This window comes from Sardina pilchardus, chromosome 11 (assembly GCF_963854185.1).
Source record: "Sardina pilchardus chromosome 11, fSarPil1.1, whole genome shotgun sequence".
Taxonomy (NCBI): domain Eukaryota; kingdom Metazoa; phylum Chordata; class Actinopteri; order Clupeiformes; family Clupeidae; genus Sardina; species Sardina pilchardus.
The window spans coordinates 22,274,895-22,294,185 of record NC_085004.1 but is presented as its reverse complement, the minus strand read 5'-3'; the positions used below and the strand labels follow the sequence as shown (position 1 = coordinate 22,294,185).

Genomic DNA, 19,291 nt, shown 5'->3' with positions numbered 1-19,291 from the left:
ACTTCAGCGGTATTGATACATTTAGTTTAGACATTCCCATAGCAGGATTTGGTATAGAGTGGCCTAGAAAATCTGTGTCTGTCTTTTTTAGAGCAATTATGTGAGTGCAGCCAGTGTAAAACAAGGCCCATGGCTCCCTGAACACAACACTACGGGCCTATGAAATATGAAACTGAATCCATGCTTTGATAGCTTTGAACTCACTAGCTTTGAGTCACTGGTTTGAAACAAATTAGCTACCTCAGCAGCACCCATCAGTCAATTGAAATCTATGGTGCTCCCACTTGATGCATGAGAGTGGAAAATCAAATCAATATATATTCATGGTCCCATGAATAAGCAGCAACATAGATCTGTTAAGAGTTGTAATTTTAAAGCAATGAATGACATAACAGCAAAGTTATATATTCTACATGGGAATACCTGATCAGTGCAAGCATTTTAATTCAGTGGGTAAAGACTTATTGGTTGCTGTTTTGGTCATGGCATAGATGGCATAGGAAGGTCAAGCTATACGAGCAGAGGGTGGGACTGAGGTCCCAGTGTTTATGAGATAAGTGAACACTCCAAGGTCTACATGAAGCAGCGCGGAGGCGAGATCACAGAGTCCTTCCTCCAATGTTACCCTCTGTGACCGTCTGGCACCAGTGATTGATTATGAGATAATTAAAACTCACCTGCTAGGGGCTGAACCGTGCGGAACATGACCCAGATGCCTGCAAGCGAATTGATTGCACCCGTACAATTGCCTGGGATCAAAATCCAATGTTCATTTTAACATTCTAGCTCACAAATTATTCATCTGTTTTTCCTTGTTTGGACTAAATCCTGGTATACCATATTACCGTTTTTGCCCATTGCTTTTGCACAAAAAACTAATGCTTAGACCAAAGCCTCAATACCTAAACTTCTTGTAGCATATTTTAAGCACTGTGTAAGCTTATTTTCTGCTATGCACATTGTTTGCAGTGCACTTATTCCACAACACTACACATGATTTACAGACACTTTTCTTGTTATCTTTATCATTCCTGTTATCATATCACTTCCATTCAAAATGCAAGCACATCTGGTAATTGGTAATACGCACACACACATTCCTGAAATACTTACAGAGAAAACTGAGCACCACCCGTGTACAGTTCTGTGCCATTTTACTTGCCTATTTCTAAAGCCTATCAAATAATTATGTTCATTGTGCCAATGAAAAGTATGTGACCAACAACCACATACCAGCCTGTCTTTGCAAGCACATCAGTGTGTTGCTGTTGATTTGAAAGAGTATTCCCAATGGTGCATGACATACAGTATGTGTGTGGTTTTGTTGCAATAATTACCTTTTTAGAAAGGATTGTTAAGTTTGATTGCAGTGTTTCATTTTGTAATAGATGTGACTTATTTATCTTCAAGTGGCGTCTTATTTGGCTGTGTGTAGAGTTTTGACCTAATGAGCCACATCCTACAAAAAAAGTGTGTATAAGCAATAGGACAAACTGAAGACTCTTCATGAAGAGTAACAACTCACTGTAGCATGGCTAAAACCAGACGTGGGAAATCACATTGATTTTGTTGCTTCCTACTTCGCACAGACTTTGCCATTAAACAGCATCGCAGTCAGGAAACAATAGGCCTACCTGCTGTTAATAAATGTACACATTCTCCGGACTGTAATTTTTTTATATTTGCAGGCATTGCTACTACCGTTTACCACAGCCACTTTTGAATTATGGGCTTCAAGACTAGTATCTCCCTGAAAGGAGATCTAGGTGGACGTGGCCAGACTCACTGGCACATTTTATGTAAATATTTAATGTTCACCTCTTTGCTTTCGTATGTTCTCCCACCTACCATTTAACTCAATGTCTTGCCAAAAGTATTGGGTCATTTGCCTTGATTCACATATGAATTCCGATGACAGAGTTTTGGTGGATAATCTTGACTGGCTTGCAACAGAGTGCTGACCTCAACCCAATAGAACACCTTTGGGATGTCTTGAATTTTTTTTTTACAAAAAATGCAGGCAAACAGTATGGATGCTATCTTTGCTCTGAAGACCTGTGGCTGTGACCATCTTGAGACAAGTCATGGGCCTGCAACTGTCTTTAAGATTGTGCAAGGCAAGTCTGTTTACAAATAAATTACAACAATTACAAAAAATCTGCATTGCCCTTTAACATGAACTGTATTTGCTGTAAGTTCTGAACACTATTGCTATTTAGAGGATCATTGCTGTATTTAGTGGAGTTTAGTCACATCTGATTCATGTGGCAGATGGCAGTTGGATACCATCTGGAGTTGCATAAAAATGCCAGTAAAACATTTTAGAGTTCACAACATAGTGATATTTTTTGGGTTGGATCTTTGATTGCTTAGTATTTCAAAAAAGAGTTTTTGTGTGAGTATGAAGAACAGTCAACCTCATCACTGTTACCATTGCTACACTGTAAAAGATTCGTAAGTGCAGACATCCTGGAGCACCAACCACGGTGGCAAAACGCTCAACTATGACTTGGTGAGTTAACGTAATATGCTGAAGTTCATGGTTTGGTCAAATTTGAGCTATTTTGCGTGGCTGGTCGTGAAAGAGAACATATTAAAAGATTAGAACACGATGACAAAGAGTTGTACCATGACGTGCAGAGGAGGCTGGTTTGGCTTAGTCATGGGAGAGGGTGGAAGAGTTCAAGCAGAGCAGAAGGTAGTCGTGTGGTCCACCCACAGCGCGTGAGGGATGGAGTGAGAATGTGGACTGTAGATGACTCTCTATTACACACAGCTGCTGTTGACAGCAGTGTGGTGAACTTCTCACCAGCGACAGTAAATGGCGAAGTGTTGTTTGACCCCTTCTGAAAACATGTTCTCTCTCTGGACACCTCTGCACACTGCTGTCCAGCGTGTTCCTTTAATTTATCTCCCTGCCTCAGAGCCAGCCAGTGTGGCGACATTGGGCTGCCTCTCTGAGAGTCAGTTGCTGTGTGACATCTCTCTTCACCCCCACCCACCCAGACACATCCCCAGGCCAGACAGCCCCTCCCCGCCTCCCACCCTCACTGGGTCTGTGGTGCCTCTCTGTGCTCCAGCCGCACTCCATCCAAAACTCACAGGGAGATAAGAATGAGGTATGACGGCAGTCAGAACAAATCACCTTCCTCGTTTCTCTCTCTCTCTCTCTTTCTCTCTTTCTCTCTCCCCTTTTCTCCTCTCTCTCTCTCTCTCTCTCTCTCTCTGTTTTCTTCCTTCCTTTGCCAGTACTTTGTATTCCTCTGCTCTCTCTGTACGCTCACCTGAATTTATTTCCACGGATTAAGGCACAGTGTTTTACAAGCCCCGATGGAGGTAGTGGTGCTTCCTTTTAGTCCCCTGGACAATAAGAAAGGGAGGAAACAAATGGATTCAGAGATTACGATAGAGATACATATATTTATCTCTCATAATAAAGTCAAAGAGGCTAATGTAGTTTTAGAATGTAAGAAACTCTTGGCTTATTGTGTTCACTCTAATTGTTTCTCCTAAAAATAGTCTAAAAGGTTGTTTATCTCTAGTACAGTAACACAATCCTCAACATCTGTTTAGCTACTTACCATAAGCCAACCAAGTCTCAGTTGTGTAAATCCACTTCAAACTCACTGCACACTCATTTAGATTCTGTTTTATTAGGCAAGTTACAGCCTGCATGGTAACATGTTGATGCTGTATTCCAAACGGATGGCATGACCATGGCGACACAGACTCTGTGAATAGCGGCATTATTCTTCTGCATTTGGTTATTTTGAGGTCCAGAGATCAAGGGTGCGGGTTTGACAGTGTATTTTGCCGTCAGTGGTTCATTCAGTTTCACTTCACTGGAGAAGTCTCATCCATTTCAGAGTCCCCGCATTGCCGTAGCTTCCAGCTACAAATATAGGCACCGAACTCTGGCCTCAAATGTTATAACTTTCTGCAGTGAACAGTGAGTCTGCGCTTTGTGCAAGCTTTGGATAAAATGAGCAATCATGCTGATATTGGAAATCAATGCAACACACGTCTGCATTACTGTCTCTCTCTCTCTCTCCCTCTTTCTTGCTTACACTCTCATATACCCACACATCACACACATACAGACACACATACAGACACACACACACACACACACACACACACACAAAGCAATCTCTTTGACTCAGTCCTTTATTCCGCTCTCTTTCTCTTCCCCATTTGATCATTTCCTCCCAACATCAGCACCTTGGCTGCCTCTGCCTCTAGGTGGGCCTCCTTGGGAGTCAGGACTAAAAACACACTCCAATTAGACTGGCTTTGGCCACAGAGGCACAGACACTTTTAATCACCAAGCCCTGACAGGCTAGAGGCACTCTCCTGCACCAGGGTCATAAATAATGAACATGCTGATGCTTATTTTGGCTATCTCCTTATCCCTCTTTCTCACAGTAACACGCACAGAGTTTGTGTTGCATGTGGCGGAAACATTATCACCACTAGGTCAGACTGTGTCCGGTCATGTCCTGTCCGATCAATGATGTTCAGAGGAGAGTCCAATGATCCCTCAATGGCAGTTTTGTGTTCTTCATTTCTCTCTCTCTCTCGCTCTCTCTCTCTCTCTCTCTCTCTCTCGCTCTCTCTCTCCCTCTTTCTCTCTCTCTCTCTCTCTCACGTGTATAATTCTGTCAGTGTCAACTGTGAACATTTGGTCTGACCAAAGATTAGCTGATGGATTGTTTTAATATTTGTGCTAAGCTGAATGATTCTCGCGGTGTGTGTGTGTGTGTGTGTGTGTGTGTGTGTGTGTGTGTGTGTGTGTGTGTGTGTGTGTGTGTGTGTGTGTGTGTGTGTGTGTGTGTGTGTGTGTGTGTGTGTGTGTGTGTGTGTGTGTGTGTGTGTGTGTGTCTGTCTGTATGTCTGCCTGCCTGTCTGTCTATCTGTCTGTATCTTTTTCTTTCTGTATCTCTCATTTTCTCTCTGATTAGGTGTGTGTGTGCATTTGCCAGTACTGCATATGAGTGCATGTGAGTTTTTGAACAAGCCATCTGGTCCGATTCCTCTGCCCCAGCTGTGTGTGGGTTCAGCAAGGAGCGCTGCCTGTCAAAGCTGCAATACCCCGAAGTCACCAGAGGTGGTTTCATGTTCATAACGCCTGGTCAGTCTGTTCATTGCCTTCCACTCTTTCTGTCCTTGTCTGTCTGCGTGCCACTGGTCAGATCTATCTATCTGTCTCACTGTCAGGGCCGTGTGCTTTATTTCAACTGGACAGTTGAAAGAGTGAGACAATAAGCAAAGATTTATGAGGGATGAGATGAGGTATTATCTGCATCTGCAAGTCTTTTATTTTCCATACAAAATATGAAGAGATGACATTAGATTAGGAGATTGGTTTATGTGGGAAGCGTAAGATTGATCTCTTGGCCCACATCAGTCTCTCTGACTCTCTATTTCTCTCTGTGTCTCCCTGCCTCTCTCTCTCTCTCTCTCTGTCACACAAACACACACACACACACACACACACACACGCTCCTGTGTTTCTTTCAATTCATCATTCCATCAACACCACGCCACATGTCTCTGTCAGGTCAGAGAAAGGGCAACGTCTGGCTTCAGCGGCTCCGCCCCCCTTGCCTTCCCACAATGCCGCAGTGGCTGCGCGGGGGACTCATTAGGGTGTGATGTCAGCAGGCGGCTACCCACCCCACCCCCCCTGCCCACCCCGGCTCCATGTGACATGACGAGCAACAGCACCAGGCGCGTGCATGACTCGGCAAAACGTGACTCCGGTCAACACAGATAACCATCATCTCTCTCTCTCTTTCTTTTTTCTCCTCACATTCCTCTGAGTCTCACCATCATCTCTCTCTTTCCTTTCTGTCCTCTGAGTCACACCATCATCTCTCCTTCCGTCTTAGTGGCACCTCCTTCTGCTCTTCCCCTTCATGGCCACACTATCCCAACAGTTTATCACACCTACTGCATCTCTTCACAGTGAGGTCAAGTGATCCTTCTATACCACATTGAGCCGGTAGAGTGGTGGTGTGTGGGTGGGTTGGTGCAGTGCTGTGTGCATAAATTGTTGTGTTGCATGCCCAGTGTTTGTGTGTGTGTGCGTGTTTGTGTGAGTGTGCGTGTTTGTGTGAGTGTGTGCATGTGTATGTGTGTGTGTGTGCGTGCGTTAGTGCATGCATGTACTTCTGGTGTGTGTGTGTGCACAGTGCTGAGTATCCAGGGGTGTTTCCCGGGTGTGACGAGCTCTCAGCGGCGCGCCTGGTCCCTCTGGCGAAACAGCATCAGGAGCATCATGTCTGCCTCATAGGCCCCGTGCTGTGCCCTGAGCCATGGCTGATGCAATGTGCACGGGCTCATGAAAAACTCACAAGGCAGCTCAGTAGATCGAGTCAGGCACAGGGCCTGCCCTCCGTGGGGACCACCCTCTTAAAGAGCCGAGTGCATATTACATGATTATGACACAGTCGTTTCTCGCTTCATTCACACACACACACAGGCACACACACACGACACACGACACACACGCATACACACACACACATACACACGCGCACACATACACACACAGAGAGAGGCAGACATGCAAACTCAGCTCTCTCTCTCTCACACGGATGAGCCAGACAGTCGCTGAGTGTCAGTCACACTGCTTCTCTGACCGGCTGTTTCAATGTCATGTTCTACCGTCGTGTCCCTCAGGGCAAACACATGTTGCCCGGTTACAATTTATGTTTTATTTAAAGAAACTCACTTTTCCGAGTCAAACATGTTTAACAGTCGGACAGAGGCCTGTGCAGTGGCTATCGGAAATAAGCCGTCCCTGGTGTGCATTGTTATGAGAATGTGAAACAAAAGCTAAACTATCTGATGCAGGAATGGAGGAGAGCAAAGCAGCCTGGTGTGGTTGCAGCGTGAAGCTGTTGTGGTTTGCTCTACAGTCCCCTAGTGTGTGCAAGTGTGGATGAGTACGTGCGAGTGTGTGTGTACACGTGCATGAATGCAATGCATATGACTGCTTGCATATTCCCTTCACTGTGATCATGAATGAGACATGAATTTCTAGTGGCGCCATCTCCTGGTGATGTACCACATGACATCATCTACTGATAACAGGATGATGATGGTGGTCTTTAGAGCGCTCTCATCAACATCACACATACCAACTGTCATACAGGAAAGACATTTAATCATGTTCACACTCATTAAGATGTTAGTAAACATTTAGTCACATTTTTTGGTAAAACTGAAATCACTCAAAAGATGTTTTCTCTGAATCTGAAGTAATGACCTTTGTTTTAAGGAAAAGTCGATATTCATTTGCTGATTACTGCTGATCAGTCCTGGCCAAAATACCACTCCAATCTGAGATCTCCATTCTGAGAGCCTGATCCTCTAACTTGAAAAGCCTTCTAGACTCCCACTGGGTTGGAGTGATTTGTAATAGCCATAACCAACCATTACCATTTGCTACATTTGATTGGCAGGATTCAGACTCTGGACTCTATAAAGCAGCTTTGAGACTTTGTTTGTTACTATTGGCTCTATCTAAATAAATGGAATTGAGTTTGAAAGAGTTGGAGTCTAGTTACGTTGTTTATGGGTCATACAAGAACCTTCGACCGTCTGTCTCTGAAGCCCCAGAATTGCAATGCTGTGTCATTCAGTATATAATGAGCCAACTCCAATGCTTTTGTTCGTGTAGGTCTGCCTAATTCATTCATCGACTGTTTTATGTGTGTGTTTGTGTTTTTATCTTTTTTTCTTCTTTAGGCTCTTTACAGTAATGTGCTCTGAGTAACTGTCACCTGACATGGAATGCCTCTCCCCCTTTAACAGCCTTCACTGGCAGTTGTTACAGTAAGCACCTCACCAGTTGTTGTTGATAGGAGGAACAATGCCCAGGAGAGACCTTTTGATGTGTGTGTGTGTGTGTGTGTGTGTGTGTGTGTGTGTGTGTGTGTGTGTGTGTGTGTGTGTGTGTGTGTGTGTGTGTGTGTGTGTGTGCGCGTGCGCGTGCGCGTGCGTGCGTGCGTGCGTGTGTGTGTGTGTGTGTGTGCGTGTGTATGTGCATGCATGTGTGTGTGTGTGTACTGTATGTGTGCATGAAGATCTCAATTAACCATAGATACAGTGGCAACGGTGGTTTGGGTTACCATTATCAAAGCTCTGCCTGAGGTTGTGCCAGTCATTATAAAAAATGTATGAGGCTTGTCTGCATACTAGAGCACCGGCACCTTTTCATGTTAAGTCAGTGAGCCCTTAACCCAGCCCTATCATGGAGGAAATGCAATGTGTGTGCGTGTCCATTGGTAACAAAGCTCTTCAGTGGCAACCCCTTTGTGTTCTATTCCCTGCCAGTCTCGTGACACCATCAATGTTACCATAGCACCACTATCATTTGCAGCTGAGCGACAAAATACACATAATTTTGTCTTGTCAAACTAGATTATTACGTAACAGTGTATAAATGATTCTGACACAGTGGATGATCATCATTTGCAGGTGCCCTGTAATAATAGTACAGCTATTCATTTAGACGTTTTGACAATATAGTCAACAATGAAACAATCAAATCTAAAGAGAGAGATTCATATTAAAGGCATTTCTGCTTTATAACCATTTTACCAGTAGCCCTTACATTCCCTCTGCCATTAAATTCAGTCCAAATAGATGAATGGGAAATGTGAATCCCTCTCCACACTGGGGACAATCATTCAAACCTCTACTGTCCTCATGTGGTAAGACAAGGTAATGCAGCTTGTTTTACCAGGAACGGGTTGTTACAGTGTGTATAATATCAAAACCACATCACATAATCACACACACACACAGTACTTCCTGCAACCCTGCAACAGCTCCCTCTGACACAACTAAGGCATCTCTGTTGAAAGCTTCTCCTTATGCAGATGTGGCATAGCTGGCGCCATGGCCTGACTCTGCACAGAGCGTGAGCTCAGGCTGTAATCTCTGCATTCATGTGTGAGTAAGAGATAACCGTAAATGGTGCGCAGCGCAGCTACAGTACAGCACAAGCTGAGGCCAGCGTGCTGATCCACACTGCCCTCCTGCAGCCTCTCTGCCTCCCAGTCATACATTCAAACTGTAGGGCTGTGGGGAGGAGATAAAAATAGATGAGTGAGATCATGTGAAAATAAGTGGTGTGTGTGTGTGTGTGCGTGCGTCTGTCTGTCTGTCTGTCTGTCTGTCTGTCTGTCTGTCTGCCTGCCTGCCTGCCTGCGTGCATGCTTGCATGCGTGCGTGTGTGTGCGTGTGTGTGTGTGTGTGTGTGTGTATGTGTGTGTGTGTGTGGGGTTGCCTGATAGGGCAGGGGAGCTGCGGCTGCTGTAGCTTTCGCAGAGGCGCTATCCTTTGCTCCAGAGTCACCTCTAAACAAGCGGAGACCACGCTCACAGACACGTGCCTCGCTGCCCTCTGCCATCACATGGCCAAGCTGCGCGGAGCAGCGCAGAGCAGAGAGGAGATGAGTGTCCTGTGTCAGAGGCAGAAAGCTGGAAACCCCTAAAATAGAGCTCCATCTCCCTGAGCTCTCTGGGTTGTGCTCACAATATGGGATGTGTGTTGTGTGTGTGTGTGTGTGTGTGTGTGTGTGTGTGTGTGTGTGTGTGTGTGTGTGTGTGTGTGTGTGTGTGTGTGTGTGTGTGTGTGTGTGTGTGTGTGTGTGTATGTGTGTGTGTGTGTGTGTGTGTGTGTGTGTGTGTGTGTGTGAAGCATGAGCGTTTGTGTCTACTGTATGTGGGTGTGCATATCTGTGAGTGTGTGTGTGTGGGTGTGTGTGTGTGTGTGGTGTGGAGCATGAATGTATGTTTCTATTGCATGTGGTTATGCATATCTGTGAGAGTGTGTGTGCATGCATTTGCATGAGATTAGAATGAACGTTATTTGAGTGGTGCAAAAAATATAAAGATGACTTCCTGGAGAAAACAGTCATTAATGATATGGGGTTGCATGTCAGGAAAAGGACCAGGAAAGATGGCAGTCATATCTCTACAGTAAATGCACAGGTGTACATTCAAGTTTTGGACACTTTTGTCGTTCTGTCAATCAAAAAGGAATTTTGGTGAGGAGGTAATTTTCTAGGATGATTATATTGGCACAGAGCAAAGAATGTTAAAAAACTTTTCTTCATAGTAAAGACATAACAAGCCAATGACATGGCCAGCAAACAGTCTGTATGGTGGAAAAAAAAGCACATGACAAGGCTCCATCCCCCTGCAAGGCTGATCTGTCAGCTGCTATCCAGAATATCTACATTAGTTAGTATCTATGCCTCAGAGAAATCAAGCTGTCATAAAAGCCAATGAACGTCAAAAAAGTACTAATTATGATGTACATGTATTTGTGATGGCACATTTTTTCCCCCTCAAGATTGAGTGATATTCAATATTCGTATCATAAAGGCAGAATGTTTATCTATTACAGAAAAAATATGGTAACACTTTACTTGACGGGTTCATTCATAACACATTCATAACAGCTGTCATGAACTGCACATGAAGCATCCATGACTGTTTCATGAGACATGACTCAACATTCATACCAACCCTTTCATGAATGTGGAAGACAAAACGTCAAAAACTTGTCAAAATAAAAGTCCAACAATCGCAAAGCAGCATTGCAGCATTGTTTTAGCCAATCTGATCATGTCACATCTTAGTCAACGGGGAAGTCCAGTTTCCAGGAGAATTTAGTTTTTTGTTTGTCTGTTTGTTTATTTTATGATAACCTCTGAAGAATGCATAATTGTCTACACCAATGACTGTGTATATATAGATATATAAAATAGGAATGTCCAACCATTCAGAGGTCCACAGATGGTCAGTAGTTCACTTCCCAATATGATGAATACTTCACAACTCGTATAGTAAAGTGACATTTGAAGTAGACTTCATACAATATTCATGAGATGTCTACAAACGCTGGAGAGGATTCATAATACCCTGTATATGGATTACTAGATTGTTGGACTTTTATTTTTACAAGTTTCCGTCATTTTGTCTTCCACATTCATGAAAGGGTTGGTATGAATGTTGAGTCATATTTCATGAATCAGTCATGAATGCTTCATGTGCAGTTCATGACAGCTGTTATGAATGTGTTATTATGAATGAACCCGTCAAGTAAAGTGTTACCAAAAATATTCTTGAGGCACATTTGTGATTAGTCTTCTTTAAAAAAAAAATAAATAAATAAATATATAAAACAGATGAATGAACATCCCCAAAGAGTGGTGATTCCGCACTTTTTTGCCTGGGTTTGTAGAACTGTATTGAGATCTAAATGGCAGAGGTGAGAGGATTTGGATTTGGATTAGGATTTGAGCAGAAAAGAATAAGTAGCAAAACATTGAAAGTGGAGTGTACTGTATCACTCATGCTGACGCCCATAGAGTGTGTATATACTGTATACAGTCTGTGTCGGTGCTATGTTGGGGGACTATGTTTCATGGACAACTGCTGAAAAGACAACTGTGGCCATGAATAGACAGAACAGAAGTAAAATGCAAAACAGCAGGTTTTTAGGCAAGCCAGGTTTACAATCATCTGGACAATGGTGTATTCTGTACACTTGAAGATGTGGGTTATTGCAGGCAATGTGCTTTCTTTGTAATTAGGCAGAATGACAAGACCTATGATCTGGGTCCGTGCAAATATTTATTTAAAATTCTTCTGTAAACTTTTTCTCTCTGAAATTCAATCAGTCATAACAGTCACAGCTGTTGTGAAATTGTGCCCATGAAAAAAAATGCTTTTATCTTCACTGAAATTATATGCTGTGGCTGTTCTATTTGTTTTTTTTCTTAGCAACTACGTGATTCTTTTCCATTTACAGAATTGAAATATTATATAATAACAATAAATATCTCAGGAATAAATAGCTAATTAAAGTGCCACATGAGATAATAGTAAACATTTTGGAACTTGAGTGCCAACTCATGTCTGCCTCCGCACTCTGGAATACTGTGCAGCGTATGATTCCCTCAGAGTCTGTGGCTCCTCATATGGTCCCTCTGACTCATACACATCCTCTTCCTCTTCCTCTTCCTCTTCCTCGTCATCGTCAACCTCAATGGCATCTTGTCGGCGCGATGTACTCCTTTGTGACTGTATTTGCAGGAAAGTTGACAAGGACACAAAAGCATTGATATTCGCTTGATAGGCCAACATGGTAACATGACTGGTCTCACTCTCGGAACTGGCATGAATGATTTGGACTAAGTATGGATGCTAGCATACACACACATCACGCGGGGAATCCACAAACTGAAGAGGGGCAATGTATTTACAGAGACTACTGCAATATTCAGTGTGTACTACTATTCTGCTATATTGCAACTGTTTACCACTTGGCTTGAGAACTAAGGAAAAGTTCCAAATAATTCTGGCACTGGCTGGACTATAATAGAGAATGTGCATGTTGCATGTCCTTAATATAATACACTATTTGGAATGCTCATTTAATGTACCTTTTATTTAGCACCAATACTTTAATCAGAAAAAAATAAGAAAAACTTCATCAGATGAAAACATTAAATATGCCCCTTTTCTCAATTCAATGATGCCCTCTATGGTCTCCTCTTTTGGTAGGACAACAAAGCTCGGCAACTGAAAGGCTCAAAAACATGTTTACATAGACAAGAGAAAAAAGGCAGAAAAACTATGTAACATGCCAAAATGTTTGGATTTATCTGAAGATGGCATCAGTTCTATAGTGATACTGTACCTCTGATTTTCAACCAAAATCATATTCAGAAGATAAAGAGAGAGAGTTTAAAGTACAGGGGATGTCATATCAAAGTAACCATCTGAAATGTTCCATCTAATTTTGGTGTTTATCATATTCCACCTGGAATACTATATCTCAGTTAGATATTTCTTTCCACCTTCGTGTGGGCTTTCAACCATTGGTTCACTTTCTCCGGATCCTCTGATACTCCTTGCTCTACTTCTTTTTTTGGCACTCTCTCCCTCTCGTTTGCCTCATTTGTTTCTCTATTCATCTACTTTCCTTCCATCACCTGTCTATTCATTTCCTCCACCATGGTCAGGCGCCAGCTCCTTCAGTAAACACATCCGGCCGCAGTCACACTGCCTGGGAGTTCTCACCGTCTGACGGAATATTCCCTTCTCTCTCTCGGTGCAGTTTCTTTCAATTTCCTCCATCAGTCCTTCCCTCCAACTCCTGCACTCCAGATGCTACAGGCTCTTTTAGTGTTTCCACATCATTCAGATGAGTTTGGAATCCATCTTTTCAATTTTTGTCACTATTTTATACATTTCTCTATTTTTTTTTTTGTTTTGTTTTGTTTCCTGGAAGGGTCCTGCATGGTTTCTCACCAACCCTTCAATAAACCACTGTTCCCAAACCTTTTGATCTTTGGATTTCATCATCAACTAGACATATTTCTTTGTTTGCAGTGGGCACATTTTAATCAATGGAGACATAGTATTTGGAGGAAGGTCACTCTATTATACAAAGATGAGGACCAGAAGTTTGATTGTCAATTTTGCATTTGGATTGTTTGGAAAGGTCAGTCAGTGCCGTAATTTCCCTACTGTTAGCCGCGACTTAAACATTGATTTTGCAAAATTTCTTCAGCTATGAGGTTAATACATGGGGACAGTTAATATGGTATCAATATGGTTTCGTTTATTCTAACTTGCATAAAACACTGCCCGGCAGCTTATACACAATGTGGCTAATACACAGGAAATTACCGTAAGCATCAGAGACAGTAAGAGACTCACTCGTGTGAAGTAGTCGGCTGTCTGCCTGAGGGTGGGGGAGGTAGGGTTGGAGTAAGGCGGGACTGAAGAGGTGGATCGGACAGTCTGGAGCGTCTGGTTGTCCAACGGTAGATCTGCCACCTGGATCCTCCTGCTGAACAACTAAGACAGAAGACCACCAATCTGGATCTAACCTCACAGACATGTTACTCTTTGCTTGATAGCACCATGTCTAGTCAGTCACCTCCTCAAAGTGTCACCTACAACAAAGTTTGTGAGTGATTTAGTGAAAGTGAGTCGTCTGTGAGCCTACCTCAAGGTCTCTGTCAATATCCAGCGTCTCAAGATTCTGAAAGGTGTGGGTGTAGACCTCAAGGGCTTTAGCATGGAAGAGCAACTCGACCATAATGAACTCTGAAAAGACCTTCTGTAATTGTCAAGAAATGGCATAACAACCATTAAACACTAGCAAAGCATCAAGCACAGACTCTGTAGAAGTGAAAACATAATCAATCAATCTTCAGCGTTACAGCAGGCTCTGGGACCATGGCAATCACTCACTGCAATGTGTACATGCTGTCAACAACACTAAACGCAAGGTCTGTCAATTCATGGGAGTGAACTTCTGCTTGGATGTGTGTTTTTCGCTAACTAACCTTCACATCCTCTAGTTTCTGTCTCTGAAAGTCAGTGATGGCCTCCTCCATCTGCCTGGTGCTTCTGTTAGCATTGTTGGTGGCTTTCTGTGCATTCACCTCAGCCTGTAAAAAGTCCAATAATAACATATCCACAAAATGTTCAGATTTTAAGAGGCTGACTGAGACATTGGCCAATGACTAATATATAGTTTGACTGAAAATAAATGGTTGGAGTTAAAATGGGATAATGAATAAAATCTGTGCCAGGTCTGTCCTTTAGGACTCATTTCTTCTCTGGAGGAAATGATCCACACAGTCATTCTTAATGGAGTACCTGAGACTGAGGTGATATGTCAAGGTAATGAAGCATGACTTAATGATATATGACAAACCTGCGGCAGTTGACAAGGGTCATGACACTCATCTTCTACCATGTGAATTTCTCTGCCATTTCAAAGTATTTTAGGCCTATACTTTGCAGTCTGACTGCATTAAAGATGTTTCTTTGAGCCAAAATAATCTAATTCAATCCAAAAACCACTGTCACTCATCAAATGATAAAGGATACAATGCTCTGTCGGTCTGCTGGGTTTTTCAGTCTGAGCTTCTCCAGTTTCTGAAGCTCTTTCATCTCCCTGTTGCGATCAGCATTGAATCTCTTCAGATCTGCCTATATCAAAGAGTATGATTATATTTCAGATAATATTTCATTATACTTTTTCACTATCCAGTCCTTCATTGTAGTGATGTTGCTACATAGGCTACCTATCCATGCATAATAGGCTACATTACATCAAGAGGCAGGATGCTGTCTCATGAAAAAAGGAAATGAGATGTGCCCTCTCACCCGCTTGATTTTCACTATATCTCCATATGCTTTCAGTGGGGTGACAACTCTCGCCTCCAGTCTCTCGACCTGAAAATAATACATTATCGTCGACTTAGTAGGTTGTCAGGGTACCAAGATAGTAGAATGTGGAGATTTAGTAAATTTAAAGTGTGACAGTTCACCTCCGCTTGTCTGTAGTCTTGGACCATTGCCATGTCCTCTGCTAGGTTCTTGATGCATGTTCTAAGTTCGGGATCCTCGGTGCTGGCAAATTCATTCAGCTGTCTGACGAGAACGTCCGCTTTGTCTCGAAGTTTGGCCGTCTTTCGTGTATACGAGGCGAGTGTAGTGCAACATTGACCAAGGTACTTTTCTGCGTCATTCAGCAAAGATTCTATCGCTTTTATTTGAGAGTCTCTGAAAGCAAAAACAGTCTGCTTTATATAATCACACTTAGCAACCAGAAGATACAGACGGGCTGAATTCATAAGCTATGTGTTATTTCAACATTCTAATTCAACGCTTGAGCCTTGCCAAATGAATAGTCACTAAACGTATTTTATCCGCGCGAGGAAGAAGACTTACCTTGAGAAAAGTGAGTTCATGATTGATCCAATCGATTTGGTTATATAGCCTGTTCACCTGCTGCAGGTAGCCAAGGAGTTTCTATGGAAACAACAACAGATCTCAGGCAATGATCCTCACGAAATGAAGCAGTTGACCACACGGTGGCAGAATACTCCAAGAAATACGCAAATAATGGTAAACTAAAGGCAATGGCAATGTCATAATGGTAAGCTTCTTTCTGTTTTTCTTTAGTAAAACGCAAAGACATAGAGTCAAAACAACAATCCCATTTCCAACAGTCTAAACCTCTAGTCCAACAGTCTAGTCTAAACCTTTTTTTGAAACCAGATATTATTTCGGAAAGGGTTGTTGTGGGAGGACTTCAACCCCATCCTTCACCTTCTGTCCACTCCTGGAACAGGTGACGTGCTAGCAGAGAGGCTAACTCAAATGAAATGTAAATTACCTCTATGTGCACTCAGATTTTCAGATATAATCAAATGATTAGTGTGTAAGGCTAGCTAACAACATACCCTTTTCATATATCTTTACCTATGATAAAGTATGCAGGTTGCCATTTTACTAGGCCTATATGCATTTAAGGTATGCAGGCTACCGAGTGCTGAGAAATTTTGAGTGGTCTTGGACCTTAATGATATATTTTAAATACAGCAATTTTATCTCATCCCATGGGCCTACCCATTGCATTCTTTATGGATATGTGAATGAGAGTAGTCTCTGTGTGTGTGTGTATATGTGTGTGTGTGTGTGTGTGTGTGTGTGTGTGTGTGTGTGTGTGTGTGTGTGTGTGTGTGTGTGTGTGTCTGTGTCTGTGTGTCTGCGTGTCTGCGTGCGTGCGTGCGAGCGTCGGTGCATGCGAGCGAGCGAAAAGACAACGTGAGTTGTGAATTAGGCTTTGATGTTGTCTGCCAAGTTTCCCTGGTGGACAGCTGTTATGATAAACACTGCTGTCTAGTAGCAACAGATCCCTTCCCTAGGTGCAGCCCCACCCCTCCTCTCCCGCTGCTCTCTGCACAGGGAAACAAAAACACTGGCCATGCCAACCCCTTCACCAGCACAGCCTGGCTGACGCTGATGCTCACAGATTACTGGAGGGGCTATAAATGGGCAAGGAAGTGCACACATGTACACAACAGCAAACACACACACTCACACACCTTCACAGATGCACACACATTTACAGCTGTAGTATGCATCCTCATGCACAAATACAACACAAAGCTCAAAATGCACAAGTTATTGCAAAGATGTACACATACTGTATTTGTATACACACTCACACACAGACACACAGACACACAGACACACAGACACACACAGACACACCGACACACACACACACACACACACGCAACAGTGGCATGTGTACAACGCTGCAACTGCGACAAAAGCGGATATCCAAGAACAGAACATAGAAGAGCTATAAATGTGCATGAATACACAGAAGTCCACATGCACGTGCACACACACCCCCCAAGCAAACACACACACACACACACACACACACACACCCTTACACACAGTTGAACTAGTATGAATTGTCATACACATCTGTGCTATGACTCCAAAAGCGGATGGCCCTTGAAATGCGAACACAATGGTTCCCATGCGCAGTGCTAATTAGAAGGGGAACCCCGGGCTCAAGGAGAGGGCCTTGGGGAGGAAGGAGCTCCAGTCAGCGTGCCTCTTAAATAGGGAATCAAAGGCCTGGGCAGGTACGCTTCCCTTGCCTGCTGCGGCCACACACTGAGCTCGCTCGCGTGAACAAGGGACACCGGCGAGGAAAGGAAGGAAGGGAGGACAGATGGATAAAGAGGAACAAGAGGAGGGAGAGGACAGGAATAGAGAGGAGGAGGAGGAGGAGGAGAGAAACTGAAAGAAAGGGACCATGCCAGCACAGAGATAGCAAGTTCTCTATAATACAGGCAGATAAAGGGTAACCCAGGTCAGGTCACGGTGGTGTGCTTTCTCTGCCCCCTTCATTACACTTTGTGTGGTCTGACATGATGTTCCCCAAATCTTCCTCTTTCATCTCTCTCTCTCTCTCTCTCTCTCTCTCTCTCTCTCTCTCTCTCTCTCTCTCTCTCTCTCTCTCTCTCTCTCTCTTTCTCTCTCTCTCTCTCCCTCCCTCCCTTCCCCTGTTTCTCTGATGTTACACAATGCTCTTGTTTCGTCCTAATGGTGAGGGAGAACATTTGCTCATGCCTGGCGTGGAGCCCTGTATGGGCTCTTTTTTTATGTTTTATTATTTTTTTTGCCCCTGATGGATCGCTCAGACCTCTCGGTGTCAGTCCACTTCCTGCTCGCCCCCGCCGGCTGCGTGTGATGGAGGGGGTGCGTCATCATAAATGAGGAGAAATAGAAAAATGAGTTATGGCGTCGGCGGCCGCCACAATAAAATACACCGTTTCCCCCCACACACACGCACACACGCACACGCGATCAGTTCCCAGGCAGCCAAAACCACAGCGCTCAGACGAGACAGGCAGAAAGAGAGAGAGAGAGAGAGAAGGAGAGAGAAGGAGAGAGAGGCAGAAAGAGAGGATAGAGGGAGAGAGAGAGAGCGAGGGAGGGAAAGCTCATGGATATAAATGTTGAACGCACACAATCAGAGGTGATGACATCTTTCTGAGGTGGAGCCAGAGGATCGCTGTGCTTGAGATATTACTTTCACGCACACACCCGCTCATTGTTATTCCATCATTCTCCATCTTCCCCTCTCTCCTCCTTTGCTCTTCCTCCATCCAATGATGGAGGCCCTGCATGACATGTCATCGGGCCTCTCATCTTGTAGGGTCAGGCCCGATCCGATCCGAAGGCTCACCTCTGAGCTCTGCCTCTGGGCCGAGACTGAAAAGCTGGTCCAAGGGGCCAGGTTACTGAACTTCCTTCCCCTTGCCTGAGATGACTTACGCACACCCGACCCACACCCACTTTTAAACACGGCACGCTAGGCCAGGCTCGGGTAACAGTAGGCTGACCAGAGGTCCGTCCAGTGCCTCCAGGGGTATCAGCTCTCTCCCACAAAGTCTGGCCTTTATTTTTACCCACCTCCCTCCGTAAACTTCCCTCAGCCGTCCCTGGGGAGGACCTGACGTCGTTCCGTTGTCGGGCTGTCTTGATTAATGCCCGGCCGTGTCCTTCTTGTCCCGCTGCCCTCCGAGCGGGGCGCCGTGGTGTTTTGATTAGACTTGCGCTGGCGCTAACGCAGGCTGGGCTGTGACGGAGGTGATTAGAGGGCCTCAGTCAGGAGGAGGATGTTTAATGCCATCCCTCGAGGAGTTACGGCCAGGGAAGTGTGAGTTAATCTCTCTCTCTCTCTCTCTCTCTCTCTCTCTCTCTCTCTCTCTCTCTCTCTCTCTCTCGCTCTCTCTTTCTCTCTCTCTCTCTTTCTTTTCTTTCTGGTGGTTGGGTGGTAGTCATAAGCGCTCACTATAATCTAGCAATTACCGTACCTCCAAACCTCCTTGCCTAAGGCATCACTCACCAACCAAATACATCACGAC

General features: G+C 44.0%; 1 protein-coding gene across 1 annotated transcript; it reads right to left on the bottom strand.

Annotated features, from left to right (window-relative positions):
- Positions 1-11,790: 11,790 nt before the first annotated feature.
- Positions 11,791-15,847, bottom strand: LOC134095892 (CBY1-interacting BAR domain-containing protein 2-like). Its single transcript, XM_062549604.1, has 9 exons — positions 15,783-15,847; positions 15,380-15,614; positions 15,216-15,284; positions 14,937-15,038; positions 14,703-14,708; positions 14,387-14,491; positions 14,044-14,157; positions 13,752-13,892; positions 11,791-12,107 (listed from the first exon to the last, which is right to left on the bottom strand). The coding sequence occupies exons 1-9, from the start codon at positions 15,800-15,802 to the stop codon at positions 11,937-11,939; spliced, it is 963 nt and encodes a 320-aa protein (XP_062405588.1). The 5' UTR covers positions 15,803-15,847; the 3' UTR covers positions 11,791-11,936.
- Between the last annotated feature and the right edge of the window lie 3,444 nt (positions 15,848-19,291).

Bases quoted from the DNA above. Each gene is read 5' to 3' on its own strand.
- LOC134095892 (XM_062549604.1), bottom strand. From the start codon at position 15,802: ATGAACTCACTTTTCTCAAG. The intron at 13,893-14,043 runs GTAGGCTCACAG...CTTCTGTCTTAG, and splicing joins ATATTGACAGAGACCTTGAG to TTGTTCAGCAGGAGGATCCA. The intron at 12,108-13,751 runs GTGAGTCTCTTA...CTGCAAATACAG, and splicing joins CAGCCGACTACTTCACACGA to TCACAAAGGAGTACATCGCG.